The 16,958-nt window shown below is 45.3% G+C and overlaps 1 protein-coding gene across 1 annotated transcript in view; it reads right to left on the reverse strand.

The window, feature by feature from the left end:
* pitpna (phosphatidylinositol transfer protein alpha) overlaps window positions 1-16,958 on the reverse strand; it is a 42,368-nt gene that overhangs the window by 7,559 nt on the left and 17,851 nt on the right. Inside the window, exons 3-8 of the mRNA XM_062960463.1 lie at window positions 13,116-13,261; window positions 12,749-12,840; window positions 10,336-10,343; window positions 5,319-5,393; window positions 1,312-1,395; window positions 866-943 (exon numbers count right to left, since the gene is read on the reverse strand). Of these exons, the coding sequence (XP_062816533.1) occupies window positions 866-943; window positions 1,312-1,395; window positions 5,319-5,393; window positions 10,336-10,343; window positions 12,749-12,840; window positions 13,116-13,261 (483 nt within the window). The remainder of the gene's footprint in view (window positions 1-865; window positions 944-1,311; window positions 1,396-5,318; window positions 5,394-10,335; window positions 10,344-12,748; window positions 12,841-13,115; window positions 13,262-16,958) is intronic.

Genomic DNA, 16,958 nt, shown 5'->3' on the forward strand with positions numbered 1-16,958 from the left:
TCTTATTTTCGGGGAAACAGGATATGAAATTTGGACATAACATAGCATTCGACCTGACGAGTGTTTTAAGCCTACTCTCATAAACCTAACACACCTGAGAAAGGTAAAAACAAACCCCAAACATCAGGAGAGAATACTTCTGGAACATAGCCAGACAGCCCAGGAAACACACAACAGCACATATTCCACCGACAGCTATGAAATTTGGACATAACATAGTATTCGACCTGACGAGTGTTTTAAGCCTACTCTCATAAACCTAACACACCCGAGAAAGGTAAAAACAAACCCCAAACATCAGGAGAGAATACTTCTGGAACATAGCCAGACAGCCCAGGAAATACACAACAGCACATATTCCACCGACAGCTATGAAATTTGGACATAACATAGTATTCGACCTGACGAGTGTTTTAAGCCTACTCTCATAAACCTAACACACCCAAGAAAGGTAAAAACAAACTCCAGACATCAGGACAGAATACTTCTGGAATATGGCCAGACAGCCCAGGAAACACACAACAACCCTGTGATTCCAGCCCTGAAAGCCTTTGACAACACATATTCCACCGACAGCTATGAAATTTGGACATAACATAGCATTCGACCTGACAAGTGTTTTAATCCTACTCTCATAAACCTCACACCTGAGAAAGGTAAAAACAAACTCCAAACATCAGGACAGAATACTTCTGGAATATGGCCAGACAGCCCAGGAAACACACAACAACCCTGTGATTCTGGCCATGAAAGCCTTCGACAACACAGTGGGCCTGACAATTGTAGCCCAGCTCAAACCTCATCTCGGCCCTTCCGCCAACCAAAAATCCCATACGCTGTAAGCCGAGAACAGGGGGGTCCGCACCTTCCAGTTGGGTCCTAACGGCCCGCGTCCAGTCTTGACCGATTTAAACTGGGCGGGGTCTTCGTCCGGCTTGAAATCCTGCAGCAGACAAAACCAAAGGGAAGGCTCCATTAACGGCACATGCTCACCGCAGCCGTGTGGCATTATTTCTCCACCACAAGGCTGGGCGAGAGGAGCAAGAGGCCTACAAGGCGCCTGGAGCTCCCTCCGAGGCCTCTGCACAGATACATATAGCCCCTCAAGTTGGTTTTGAAATGAGGCAAACCCAGGAAACCAAGGGCCAGATCCACATACCCAGGCCTCACCACCAGGCAATGCACCCCAAGCGGTGTCCAGGGCCTAGTTCTTCCGCTGAGAAGAACCACCGGGGAGAACACGGTTGTCTTCTTCTCCCTCCCCACAAATCAGCCCCCATCCCAAGAGGAGCCCTCCACTCTTGGACCGACCTTTGAAAGCACTTGGCTCCGGTCTGCGATGTCGATATAGATGGCTTCTACGTTCTTCCATTCGTTGGGCTCCAGCTTATGCACCTGCGCAGGGGAGCAAGGAGAAAGGTATAATAATAATAATTATTATAACCTGCATTGATTGAAGTCAAAAATCAGAAACTCCTCAAAACACAGCAGACAAAGAATTAGTACAAGAAAACCACACTACAAACTAGAGCTAACAGCTGGCACAACAAAACATTGCATGGAAAGTTCCTTGACAAAATTGAAGGAAAAGCTGATAAGGAGAAGACCTGGCTCTGGCTCACAAATGGGACCCTGAAGAAGGAGACAGAAGGCCTGATCCTTGCAGCCCAGGAGCAAGACATCAGGACAAAGGCAATTCAGGCCAAGATCAAAAAATCAGCTGATGACCCCAAATGCAGACTGTGCAAAGAAACTGACGAAACCATTGATCATATCCTCAGCTGCTGTAAGATAATTGCACAGACAGATTACAAACAGAGGCACAACTACGTGGCCCAAATGATTCATTGGAACTTATGCCTCAAGGACCACCTCCCAGCAGCAAAGAACTGGTGGGATCACAAACCTGCAAAAGTATTGGAAAATGAGCACGCAAAGATACTGTGGGACTTCCGAATCCAGACTGACAAAGTTCTGGAACACAACACACCAGACATCACAGTTGTGGAAAAGAAAAAGGTTTGGATCATTGATGTCGCCATCCCAGGTGACAGTCGCATTGACGAAAAACAACAGGAAAAACTCAGCTGCTCTCAGGACCTCAAGATTGAACTTCAGAGACTCTGGCAGAAACCAGTGCAGGTGGTCCCAGGGGTGATGGGCACACTGGGTGCCGTGCCAAAAGATCTCATCCGGCATTTGGAAACAATAGACATTGACAAAATTACGATCTGCCAACTGCAAAAGGCCACCCGACTGGGATCTGCACGCATCATCCGAAAATACATCACACAGTCCTAGACACTTGGGAAGTGTTCAACTTGTGATTTTGTGATATGAAATCCAGCATATCTATCTTGTTTGCTGTGTCATAATAATAAAATAATAATAATAATAATAATAATAATAATAATAATAATAATAACAATAATAATAATTTTATTCTTATACCCCGCCCCATCTCCCCGAAGGGACTCGGGGCGGTTTACATGGGGCCAAGCCCGAATAGAACAATAAAAACAAGACAAGAAACCAATAAAACCAATAATCAAACCATAAAAACTAGTCATAAAAACCACATACAAGATGAAATGTTAAAATCATGGATAAGGAAGGTATAGGACAATGATGGACAACCTTTTGCGCTTGGTGTGTCAAAATTCACCAAAAAAAAAAACCTAGCATGACTTGGGTGGTGTGTCACTTCGAGAAAAAAACCCATAATTTCGCAATATGTATAGTTTAAATAACAAAAGTGTATAATTGTAATATATAACTGTATTTAATAAATCAAAAACTATTTACTACCATTATTGCCCTCTATGGTACCTCTTGCAGTTTCCACACTGATTTCTCTCTATTCTAGTTTCAATGTAGTTGTAAAGAAGTGTGTGTTTTTGTTTTGATGTATGGATGACATGTTTGTTTGATTTTGGTTTAGAAGTCATGTTTGGCTAAGTTTAAAATGGGTAAGTATTGGAGTTGACAATACGAGGGGGAAGGTAACCAGCTCAGCATTCTGAGGCAGGTTACCATAGCATCGGGGGCGGAGCCAACCACCGTTTGAAGAGAAAAGGAGGGAATGTTTTAAAATCAGTTTAGTCTGTGATCTGAGAGTCACAGGAGATAGACTGGTTTCAGGATTAGGGAAACCAGGGAAGCAGACCTCTAATAGGGCCAGACTAAGCAAGTTGGGTGACTTGTTTAGGGTTATTTATAGAGGCTGAGAAATAGGGGAAGTAATCCCAGTAGATCCAAGAGATCCGTTAATAGTTTAGATTGAAGAGGAGAAAGTATTTTGGAAGTTGGAACACCTCAACATCTATTTGTAACAGTTATTTAAGTGCCTTAAAGAAGTTATTGCAACCACAAGCTCTGTACATGAAATAAACTTGTTTTGTTCTTTAAACCATCTAAGTCTCTGTCACACCTATATTCAAACTAAGTCACGATACCATCAGAAGTGAAATAAGAAGAATTAAAAAGAATAAATTATCCTCTGCCTGACATCTCCACAATTGGTGGCAGCGGTTATTATATATATATATATATATAAAATAATTAATTAAAATCATCATCCAGACATCTTTACATTTTGGTGGCAACTGTATGGTGGGATTAAAAGGATTCCTCTGTTGTGACTGCGCCTTCGGGGATTATGGTTGATGGTGATGGGATTCGAAGAGGAAGAAAAAACCCTCATGATGAGGGTTCACTGGAGGAGTTGCGCAGGAAGCGACTTAGAGAGCTATATGGGGGATCTTCTGAGGAGGATTCAGATGGGGAGTTTGGGGAAATGGATGCTGAGGAACAGGTGGTGGCTGGGGAAGTGGGCACTGAATGGGCACAGCCACCGGAGATGTCTGGAGATTTGGGGCCTATGGATACTACTGAACCTGGGGTTTCTGCAGGAGCTGATCCCACTTGGGATGCTTGGAGAAGGGAGGATGGTTCTTTAAGTGTTCATGGGGCTAAGTGTGGGCAGGATGATTGGGACTCCGATGAATTGCTAGGTACTCCGGATCCACGAGCTCTAGCTGTGTGGAGTTCGGTTTCTGAGTAGATTTGGGACACCTGGTGTTTGGGTGTGAGTGTTTGGTCACCCAGGAGGAAGGGGAATAAAATGGGAATGTTTGGCCACTGCACTTTGCGTGTGGCAAGGTGTTGCTGAGGCGCCATTGGGATCTCTGTGTTTCCGTGAAGACTGGACTTGGACTGTGATTCGGATGTAAGTTATCTGGGACTGCTCTGCAGCAGAGGGATGGAACTGTGTGGGTTTCCCTGGACTGCATTCTGATTACTATTTCTAGCTGCTGATAGCATCTGGCTTGACTCTCGCTGTGTCTTATCGTGGACCTGGTTTGGATGACTGCACCCTCTTCGGACTTTGAATTGAATTTGACCTGGCTTCTGTCTATGCCCTCTGACTGACGACTACTCCCGGCTTCTGACTACTGGTTTGCCTTTCGGAATTTGCTGCTGCCTCCTGACCTGACCTTGGATTCTCCTGACGACGGCTATTCATCATCCCTTTGAAGCTTTCGGCTTTATCTGCACCGTGGAAGCAGTTTACTGCTCTTCTAGTTTGTTTGTTTTCAAGCCAGTTTGCTGTTTTTCTTTTGGGAACTGTCCCTTTAAATCCGCAGAGCCGGCTGTCTGTTTTCAGAAACGGTTTGAAGCCAAAAGAGGCTTTTGCACTTTCAGTTATACTCTGCAGCTTCTGGAAGGTTTCAAGCCTTCATTTATTTTGCATATTTTCTTGCAGTCAACTTTATTTGTTCTCCAAAACTGAATTGAAGCGTCTTTTAGTTTTTATTGAATGCCAGCATGGGGAAATAGCGTGGCTTGTTTTTGAGTTATTTTTGTCCAAACTACTCTTGAAACACTGATAAGTGAAGTGTTTCAAGGATACTTTCTGTGTTTATGTTATTTTTGACTTATCTTCAGAATAAACTCTGTTTTGTTTGTTAACTGGCGTCTGACTCTTGACATCCTCCCTGCCTCAGTTCATGAATAATGAATAATATAATAATAATATAATAGTAATAACATGATAATATACTACAATAATAATAGAATAATAATGTGCATAATTCCCATGGAGTAAACAACAAAAGCACTGGACCAAATCATACCGAATTTGGCCACAAAAGACATAGTCATCCAATCAATCTGCATGCGGCAGCGTGTCAGCAAAAATGGCTAGGCGTGTCAGTGCTGACACGCGTGTCATAGGTTGGCCATCACTGGTATAGGAAGATGGTGCAACTCTCAGACCCGTACAAAGACCACAGCCCACTCCCGTCAAGCATGCTTACGTTCTCCTGCATCCCGAGGTCTGGCTTGTGCCAGGTTTCGATTTTGATCAAAAAGTCATCTTTCATGTATTCGTTCTGCAAGGAAGAGAAGATTGTCGGTCAGGTGGGGATCCATGCAGCATGACCAATCACTAGCCCCCGAGTTCGGCCCTTGGGGGTCCCATCTCTTCAGGTTTAGAGTGTGTGGCATTGCTTAGAAAACTCTGCAGGGATATGGATGGTGCTGCGTGACCCTTTCACCTGATCATAGCACCCACGGTGTGTGGAGCACGTGAGGGTCTGAAGACATCTTGGCCTGTGTGCATGTCTCCGAGCCACAGAAGTTGCTGTGGTCCCCCAGTTAAATGACTTCTAAGGGGGCTGGGACCGCCGGCCCATTCTGCTGCCCCCCAACACAAAGGCAGACACTCTTCCAAGAAGATACTTACTGTGATAACTGCTCCAAAAGGAAACGGCATGGAAAGAAAAAGAGAAATTCAGTCAGAGTCTGCGTAGATATTTCCTAACCTCCATCCCTTTCTATATAACCCTAAAAGCAGGAGGAGTCAGGGGCGTCAAGAGCGTTGTGCCTGGAACCCCCCCAAACACACACATAAGTGGAGCCCTCTAACTGGCAGCAATTGGATAAAAACAATTATTCCTTTCCCTCTACTTAGGACTTTATTTTTCTTTTCTTTTTGTTGTATCAACCTAGAGGCGTGAATGATGGGTTGTGTTGTCAAATTTCGAGGTGGGGGGCCCTGTAGTTTTGTCGTTTTGTCCGCTGCCCTGATGCCATCACTCTTTTATATATATAGATATACATATAATATTGATACAAATATTATAATGTTATACAATATAATACGAATAATAATACCATATAATAATATTAATTACATGTTATATACTACATATACAGTAATATTACAGTATAGTGGTATAGTTCAATACAGTAATGTATAATGCTAATATTGTGCTATGCTAATAATATAATATATATAATATATAATACTAGCTGTGCCCGGCCACGCGTTGCTGTGGCTTTGTTTGCTGGTGTTGGTGAGAAATTGTTGAGGTAATGATGGTATTGAGTATCTGTTGTATGGTTGTCTTTATGTTTAGTATGCACACTGAAGTGGATTATATGGCAGTGTGGAGTCCAGATAATCCAGTGCAAAGCAGATAATATAAGATTCTAAATGGGTTATATAGCTGTGTGGAAGGGCCTTGAGTCTACACTGCCATATAATCCAGTTAAAATCTGATAATCTGTGGAAGAGGCCTAAGTGAGGCCTAACTCTGCCTGTCCCCTGGGCTGAGTAGATTGCTAGGAGACCAAGTGGGCGGAGCTTAGCCTTCAAACTGGCAGCAATTGGATAAAAACTATTATTCCTCTCCCTCTAATTAGGACTTAATTTTTCTTTTCTTTTTGTTGTATCAACCTAGAGGCGTGAATGATGGGTTGTGTTGTCAAATTTCGAGCTTGGGGGGCCTGTAGTTTTGTCGTTTTGTCTGCTGCCCTGATGCCATCACTCTTTTATATATATAGATATACATATAATATTGATACAAATATTATAATGTTATACAATATAATACTAATAATAATACCATATAATAATATTAATTATATGTTGTATACTACATATACAGTAATATTACAGTATAGTAGTATAGTTCAATATAGTAATGTATAATGCTATTATATACAGTAGAGTCTCACTTATCCAATACTCGCTTATCCAACGTTCTGGATTATCCAACAAATTTTTGTAGTCAATGTTTTCAATACATAGTGATATTTTGGTGCTAAATTCGTAAATACAGTAATTACTACATAGCATTACTGTGTAATGAATTACTTTTTCTGTCTAATTTGTTGTATAACCTGATGTTTTGGTGCTTCATTTGTAAAATCATAACCTAATTTAATGTTTAATAGGCTTTTCCTTAATCCATCCTTATTATCCAACATATTCGCTTATCCAAACTTCTGCCGGCCCATTTACGTTGGATAAGTGAGACTCTACTGTACCTCATTAAACATTGCAGACATATATGGTACCAACTCATGCATAAAGGTCTTGTAAAATTCTGCTGTATAGCCATCTATACCAGGTGCCTTATATTGTTTCAGTCCTTTAATTACCTGAATTACTTCTTCCTGTGTTATTTCTTCATTTAGCATGTTTTTATCCTCCTCATTTACTTTATTCCCAATTTTTATATCTTCATTATTCACCTGTTCTTTTTGGTACAACTATAATTATATTTTTACCTGTGGAGTGACCTCCGAAATTCAATTGGAGGTCCTAATCCATGATTTTAACATTTTATCTTGTACTAGCTGTGCCCGGCCACGCGTTGCTGTGGCAAAGTGGTGGTGGTATTGGTTAAAAAATTTTGTGTAATTTTTATTTGATGTTATTTGCATTTTTTAATTAATGTTATTGTAAGTTATCTTTTCATTTATTATATTTTATTATTTTCTTGTATTATTTTTAGTTATTTTCTGTTATTATAGTATTTTATTGTATCAATTTTTTAGTGTTTTTAGTTATTTTTTATTGGGTTGCTAGGAGACCAAGTTGGAGGAGCTTAGCCTTCAAACTGGCAGCAATTGGATAAAAGCAATTATTCCTCTCTCTCTAATTAGGACTTTATTTTTCTTTTCTTTTTGTTGTATCAACCTAGAGGCGTGGATGATGGGTTGTGTTGTCAAATTTCGAGGTTGGGGGGGCCTGTAGTTTTGTTGTTTTGTGGGTCGCCGTGATGCCATCACTATTTTATATTTACTAGCTATGCCCGGCCACACGTTGCTGTGGTGTTGGTGAGAACTTGTTGAGGTAGTGGTGGTATTGAATGTCTGTTGTATGGTTGTCTTTATTTTTAGTATGCATTTGGTTGTTTGTGTACTGTGAAAGTGATGAGGGTAGAGGGGGTCTATGTCCCTGTGTAGTATTGTATAGTATTTATACGTTGTCCATGTGTTGTGAATGCTTGGATTGTGTCCTGCTGCATAGTAGAAAGGGTTGGGCTGGATGGCCCTTAGGGGTCTCTCCAAACTCTTGTGCCTGTTCCCTGGGCTGAGTGTGTTGCTAGGAGACCAAGTGGGCGGAGCTTGGCCTTCAAACTGGCAGCAATTGGATAAAAACTATTATTCCTCTCTCTCTAATTAGGACTTTATTTTTCTTTTCTTTTTGTTGTATCAACCTAGAGGCGTGGATGATGGGTTGTGTTGTCAAATTTCGAGGTTGGGGGGCCTGTAGTTTTGTTGTTTTGTGGGTCGCCGTGATGCCATCACTCTTTTATATATATAGAAGATGTGGTTTTTATGACTTGCTTTTATTGTCTGATTATTGGTTTCATTGGTTTTATTGTCTTGTTTTTATTGTTCTGTTCGGGCTTGGCCCCATGTAAGCCGCCCCGAGTCTCTTCGGGGAGATGGGGCGGGGTATAATAATAAAATTATTATTATTATTATTATTATTATTATTATTACAAGAGGCACCGTGTTTTGCCCCATTGCCCTTGGGCCTCGGGATCCATTCAGTCGGATGCGTGCCAGTAACCGGAGCCTGGAGGCTCACTGGGCGGATTGCTGGCGGTAACCAGAGTCCTCTGATCCTCGGGGGGCTCAATTATTCATTAGCAAGGCCATGGCGGATTCTGTGACAGCCAGACGGCCCTTTCGTGCTTTCCATTCCAAACTCAAGGAGCCAAAAAAATAGCAGAGCAGAAGCCAAGGCCTCTCAAACTGGGATAGGACCCCCCCCCCCCCAAATCTGCCCTGGGAAACAGAGAGTGGAGCAGGTGGCCAGCTGCAAGACTGCCCGTCCTGCGGCCGCATCCCTGGCACCGGTTGAGTGCTAATGCGATAAGCCAGGCGCGAGCCAGGGCTCCTGGCCAAGATGGAGGCCCCACAGCTAAGGTGCCTCGGGCTGCCCACGGGTATTTTTGTTTTCCTTGCATAACTGCTTCGCCCCCGTTTTGGGCTGATTTTCCCTTCCTTGCTTCTTCTTTCTCTGAAGACCTTAATACAAGTTTACAAAGCCTGGATTGCAGTTCTTTGGATGGAGTCCCAAAGGCCTCCCCAAGGCTGCGTAGAAAGGAAAGACAAGTAGAGAGACCTCCAGAGACCTCCGTTTTAAACTGCTTTCGGGCCTTTGGAGAAGGGAGGGAGAGTCAGCCCCAAATGGGGGCTGCAACTACTATCGAGGAAAACAAAAAGACTATTTTTGGCACCCCAAAAGATGCAGTGCCACTATTATGCGGTGGCGACTGTTATGTGATGAAACACGATAACTTTGGCCTCCAAACACACCTAAAGATTAGGGTGCTACTATTATGCGATGGAGACTACTATGTGATGAAACACAGTAACTTTGGCCCCCAAACACACCTAAAGATTAGGGTGCAACTATTACACAGTGGTGACTATTATATGATGAAACACGGTAACTTTGGCCCCCAAACACACCTAAAGATGAGGGTGCTACTATTATGCGATGGAGACTACTATGTGATGAAACACTGTAACTTTGGCCTCCAAACACACCTAAAGATTAGGGTGCAACTATTACACAGTGACGACTATTATGTGATGAAACATTGTAACTTTGTCCCCCAAACACACCTAAAGATTAGGGTGCGACTATTACACAGTGGCAACTATTATGTGATGAAACATTGTAACTTTGCCCCCCAAACACGCCTAAAGATTAGGGTGCGACTATTACACAGTGGCGACTATTATATGATGAAGCACGTTAACTTTGCCACCCAAACACACCTAAAGATTAGGGTGCTACTTTTATGCGATGGAGACTATTATGTGATGAAACACGGTAACTTTGCCCACAAACACACCTAAAGATTAGGGTGCTACTTTTATGCGGTGGCGACTACTATGTGATGAAACACAGTAACTTTGGCCTCCAAACACACCTAAAGATTAGGGTGCAACTATTATATGATGAAACACTGTAACTTTGCCCCCCAAACACACCTAAAGATTAGGGTGCAACTATTACACAGTGACGACTATTATGTGATGAAACATTTTAACTTTGTCCCCCAAACACACCTAAAGATTAGGGTGCGACTATTACACAGTGGCAACTATTATGTGATGAAACATTGTAACTTTGCCCCCCAAACACACCTAAAGATTAGGGTGCGACTATTACACAGTGGCGACTATTATATGATGAAGCACGTTAACTTTGCCACCCAAACACACCTAAAGATTAGGGTGCTACTTTTATGCGATGGAGACTATTATGTGATGAAACACGGTAACTTTGCCCACAAACACACCTAAAGATTAGGGTGCTACTTTTATGCGGTGGCGACTATTATGTGATGAAACACTGTAACTTTGGCCTCCAAACACACATAAAGATTAGGGTGCGACCAATACACCATGGCAACTATTCATAAAATCATAGAATAGTAGAGTTGGAAGAGACCTCATGGGCCATCCAGTCTAACCACCTAAAGATTAGGGTGCGACTATTACATAGTGGCGACTATTATTTGATGAACCACGGTAACCTTGGCCCCCAAACACACCTAAAGATTAGGGTGCGACTATTACATAGTGGCGACTATTATTTGATGAACCACGGTAACCTTGGCCCCCAAACACACCTAAAGATTAGGGTGCGACTATTACACAGTGGTGACTATTATATGATGAAACACGGTAACCTTGGTCTCCAAACACACCTAAAGATGAGGGTGCTACTTTTATGCGATGGAGACTACTATGTGATGAAACACGGTAACCTTGGTCTCCAAACACACCTAAAGATTAGAGTGCTACTTTTATGCGGTGGCGACTATTATGTGATGAAACACTGTAACTTTGGTCTCCAAACACACCTAAAGATTAGGGTGCTACTTTTATGCGGTGGCGACTATTATGTGATGAAACACGATAACTTTGACCTCCAAACACACATAAAGATTAGGGTGCGACCAATACATCATGGCAACTATTATTTGATGAACCACTGTAACCTTGGCCCCCAAACACACCTAAAGATTAGGGTGCAACTATTACACAATGGCGACTATTATATGATGAAACACGGTAACCTTGGTCTCCAAACACACCTAAAGATGAGGGTGCTACTTTTATGCGATGGAGACTACTATGTGATGAAACACGGTAACCTTGGTCTCCAAACACACCTAAAGATGAGGGTGCTACTTTTCTGCGATGGAGACTACTATGTGATGAAACACGGTAACCTTGGTCTCCAAACACGCCTAAAGATGAGGGTGCTACTTTTATGCGATGGAGACTACTATGTGATGAAACACGGTAACCTTGGTCTCCAAACACACCTAAAGATGAGGGTGCTACTTTTATGCGATGGAGACTACTATGTGATGAAACACGGTAACTTTGGCCTCCAAACACACCTAAAGATGAGGGTGCTACTTTTATGCGATGGAGACTACTATGTGATGAAACACGGTAACTTTGGCCTCCAAACACACCCAAAGATTAGGGTGCTACTTTTATGCGATGGAGACTACTATGTGATGAAACACGGTAACTTTGGCCTACAAACACACCTAAAGATGAGGGTGCTACTTTTATGCGGTGGCAACTGTTATGTGATGAAAAATGGTAACTTTGTCCTCCAAACACACCTAAAGATTAGGGTGCAACTATTATATGATGAAACATGGTAACCTTGGCCCCAAAACACACCTAAATATTAGGGTGCAACTATTACACACTGGCGACTATTATGTGATGAAACACAGTAACTTTGCCCCCCAAACAAACCTAAAGATTAGAGTGCAACTATTACACACTGGCGACTATTATATGATGAATCACGGTTACCTTGGCCCCCAAAAACACCTAAAGATGAGGGTGCTACTATTATGTGATGGAGACTATTATGTGATGAAACACGGTAACTTTGGCCCCCAAACACACCTAAAGATTAGGGTGCTACTTTTATGCGGTGGCGACTATTATGTGATGAAACACTGTAACTTTGGCCTCCAAACACACCTAAAGATTAGGGTGCTACTTTTATGTGGTGGCGACTATTATATGATGAAACATGGTAACTTTGGCCCCCAAACACACCTAAAGATTAGGGTGCAACTATTACACAGTGGCGACTATTATATGATGAAACATGGTAACTTTGGTCTCCAAACACACCTAAAGATGAGGGTGCTACTATTATATGATGAAACATGGTAACCTTGGCCCCCAAACACACCTAAAGATGAGGGTGCAACTATTATATGATGAAACATGGTAACCTTGGCCCCCAAACACACCTAAAGATGAGGGTGCAACTATTATATGATGAAACATGGTAACCTTGGCCCCCAAACACACCTAAAGATTAGAGTGCAACTATTACACACTGGCGACTATAATATGATGAAACTTTGCCCCCCAAACACACCTGTTCGACAGTAAGGGTAGGCGTTCCAGGCTTTCTCGTGGATGTTGAGGGCTCCCTCTGGGGCCAGCATTTTCACAAAGGGAGGGACTTTACTATAGCGAGGAAGGGGAAAAAAACAAGTGTTGTTAATGGGTCCCCATGCAACAAAGAGGACACGAGAGAGAAAGAGAAAGCTCCCAGGGCTTCCGAGGGCTGAGCCTCAACAGCTGGCAAGAGTGAGTGCGTGTGTTGTGTCCAGCGCTCCCCCCTCCCAATCACGGGCACAAGGACACCAGGGATTAGGCTGCAGGGAATGGCTGGCCTACTTCTGCGAGAAGCAAAGCCTTCGTCAGCCCCGTGGGACCCCGTCAGCCCCGTGCCGACCCACCTTTGCAAGTGGTAGATCTTGTGGGTGTACTGGCCCCGCTCCCCGTCGCGCTCGTAAGGCTCGTTCACCAGCACCTCCACCCCTTCGCCACCACCGGTTTCATTCTTGCTGGCCTCGGCCACCGAGTAGAGCTGCCCCACCTGGTACTGGAAGAGGAGGAGGAGGGAGCGCATCACACCGGGGCCACATGGGGGTTGTGTGTGTGCCCAGTCTGGTCCAATTCCATCTTTGGTGGAGTTCAGATTGTAGGGAAACTATGCATCCCAGTCCCTAAGGTAAAGGTAAAGGTTTTCCCCTGATGTTAAGTCCAGTCGTGTCTGACTCTGGGGGTTGGGGCTCATCGCCATTTCTAGGCCGAAGAGCCGGCGTTGTCCGTAGACACCTCCAAGGTCACGTGGCCACTGGCATGACTGCATGGATCGCCGTTACCTTCCCGCCGGAGCGGTACCTATTGATCTACTCACACTCTGGGGGTTGGTGCTCATCTCCATTTCTAAGCCCAAGAGCCGGTGTTGTCCGTAGACACCTCCAAGGTCACGTGGCCACTGGCATGACTGCATGATGCACCGTTACCTTCCCGCCGGAGCAGTACCTATTGATCTACTCACACTCTGGGGGTTGGTGCTCATCTCCATTTCTAGGCCGAAGAGCCGGCGTTGTCCGTAGACACCTCCAAGACCATGTGGCCACTGGCATGACTGCATGATGCACCGTTACCTTCCCGCCGGAGCAATACCTATTGATCTACTCACACTCTGGGGGTCGGTGCTCATCTCCATTTCTAGGCCCAAGAGCCGGCGTTGTCCGTAGACACCTCCAAGGCCATGTGGCCACTGGCATGACTGCATGATGCACCGTTACCTTCCCGCCGGAGCAGTACCTATTGATCTACTCACACTCTGGGGGTTGATGCTCATCTCCATTTCTAGGCCGAAGAGCCGGCGTTGTCCATAGACATGTCCAAGGTCATGTGGCCACTGGCATGACTGCATGGAGTGCCGTTACCTTTCCGCCGGAGCAGTACCTATTGATCTACTCACATTGGCATGTTTTCGAACTGCTAGGTTGGCAGGAGCTGGAGCTAACAGCGGGTGCTCACGCCACTCCCGGGGATTGAACCTGGGACCTTTCAGTCTCCAGCTCAGTGCTTTAACACACTTTGCCACCGGGGCTCCTCAGTCCCTACAACTCCTATAAATCATGGTGATTTCTCCCCAGATCTCTCTGGTATGCTCAGTTAATGATCAATTCCTATGTTTGCTGAATAGGAAAGGGTTAGGGGAGAGGCAGTGGGTGGGTTCATGCGAATTCCACACCAATGGAGACAGTAAGAAACACTGGGATGTCTGTGGTGGAGGAAAAACAGACAACCTAGGAGGAAATTGTCCTCTCTCTAGTATGTTCAGTTGCTGACCAATTGCTCTGTTTGCGGTGTGCCATAGGAAAGAATAGGAAAGGGTTAGGGGAGAGGCAGTGGCTGGGTTCATGCAAATTCCACACCAATGGAGACAGTAAGAAACACTGGGATGTCTGTGGTGGAGGAAAAACAGACAACCTAGGAGGAAATTGTCCTCTCTCTAGTATGTTCAGTTGCTGATCAATTGCTCTGTTTGCGGTGTGCCATAGGAAAAATAGGAAAGGGTTAGGGGAGAGGCAGTGGGTGGGTTCATGCGAATTCCACACCAATGGAGACAGTAAGAAACACTGGGATGTCTGTGGTGGAGGAAAAACAGACAACCTAGGAGGAAATTGTCCTCTCTCTAGTATGTTCAGTTGCTGACCAATTGCTCTGTTTGCGGTGTGCCATAGGAAAGAATAGGAAAGGGTTAGGGGAGAGGCAGTGGCTGGGTTCATGCAAATTCCACACCAATGGAGACAGTAAGAAACACTGGGATGTCTGTGGTGGAGGAAAAACAGACAACCTAGGAGGAAATTGTCCTCTCTCTAGTATGTTCAGTTGCTGATCAATTGCTCTGTTTGCGGTGTGCCATAGGAAAAATAGGAAAGGGTTAGGGGAGAGGCAGTGGGTGGGTTCATGCGAATTCCACACCAATGGAGACAGTAAGAAACACTGGGATGTCTGTGGTGAAGGGAAAACAGACAACCTAGGAGGAAATTGTCCTCTCTCTAGTATGTTCAGTTGCTGATCAATTGCTCTGTTTGCGGTGTGCCATAGGAAAGAATAGGAAAGGGTTAGGGGAGAGGCAGTGGGTGGGTTCATGCGAATTCCACACCAATGGAGACAGTAAGAAACACTGGGATGTCTGTGGTGGAGGAAAAACAGACAACCTAGGAGGAAATTGTCCTCTCTCTAGTATGTTCAGTTGCTGATCAATTGCTCTGTTTGCGGTGTGCCATAGGAAAGAATAGGAAAGGGTTAGGGGAGAGGCAGTGGGTGGGTTCATGCGAATTCCACACCAATGGAGACAGTAAGAAACACCGGGATGTCTGTGGTGGAGGAAAAACAGACAATCTAGGAGGAAATTGTCCCCATATGATTAATGCCTGTATGCTGTGTGCCAGTTCTGTGACAACCTCTCATTGCCGGGATCTCTAGGGCTGAAGGCCAGGCAACGTCATAGTGAGGGCTCCAGGCATGCTCCCCATGGATTCCACTATCCCCACATAGTACATCTTGAACTCAGGCCTTCACACGGACCCGTCCTAAGTGAGGAAACAGATCACTTAACCCTGAGCACCTAAACAGGGCTCCGACCTGCATGCCAGGGCTGAAGGGAGGACGCCGAACCCTAGTGTTCCCAGTGCTCCGTCCTTCTGGGCCCCAGGACTAAACGCTGCTGCCTGCTCTCGCTGAGCCTCAGGAAAGGGAAAGTGCCAGCCAGACTGAGAGGCTTTGGGCGGGTGGCGGGGTCTCCTGGGGACACTGACGCACTGGCCATTCACTCTCTCCTCCTCTTCCTCCTCCCGGGCTTCACAAGTTGAAGTTGAGGCACTAAGAGGATCAGGCTGTGGGGCTGCCACCTTCACCCCTTAATCCCCTCTGTTATGCCTGATCCCCTAATCCTATTGGGAGGAGGGAGGGAGGAAGGAAGGCCTCGGAAACGGGTGCGTTAAATAAGAGTGGATCCCGGGGGGTGGGGGAAATCCACCAGAGAAAGTGCCACTCCAATGGGCGTGTAGGCCCAAAGCCTGCACCTGTAGGCCCAGGTGCTTTGAGCCTATGTGTACAGGCTTTGGGCCTATTTGCCCGGGCCTCACAGAGTCTGCTGCAGACTCTGCAGCCAAGCACTGAGTAAGGAGTGCTCCTTGCTCTGCGCTGGGCTGCAGGTCCTGGCACCCCAGTTGCTTTGAGCCTATGGGTACAGGCTTTGGGACTATGCGCCCGGGCCTCACAGAGTCTGCTGCAGACTCTGCAGCCAAGCACTGAGTAAGGAGTGCTCCTTGCTCTGCGCTGGGCTGCAGGTCCTGGGACCCCAGTTGCTTTGAGCCTATGGGTACAGGCTTTGGGCCTATGTGCCTGGGCCTCCTAGAGTCTGCTGCAGACTCTGCAGCCAAGCACTGAGTAAGGAATGCTCCTTGCTCTGCTCTGGGCTGCAGGTCCTGGCACCCCAGTTGCTTTGAGCCTATGGGTACAGGCTTTGGGCCTATTTGCCCGGGCCTCACAGAGTCTGCTGCAGACTCTGCAGCCAAGCACTGAGTAAGGAATGCTCCTTGCTCTGCGCTGGGCTGCAGGTCCTGGCACCCCAGTTGCTTTGAGCCTATGGATACAGGCTTTGGGCCTATGCGCCCGGGCCTGACGGAATCTGCTGCAGACTCTCCAGCCAAGCACTGAGTAAGGAGTGCTCCTTGCTCTGCGCTGGGCTGTAGGTCCTGGCACCACAG

This window comes from Anolis carolinensis, unplaced genomic scaffold (assembly GCF_035594765.1).
Source record: "Anolis carolinensis isolate JA03-04 unplaced genomic scaffold, rAnoCar3.1.pri scaffold_7, whole genome shotgun sequence".
Taxonomy (NCBI): domain Eukaryota; kingdom Metazoa; phylum Chordata; class Lepidosauria; order Squamata; family Dactyloidae; genus Anolis; species Anolis carolinensis.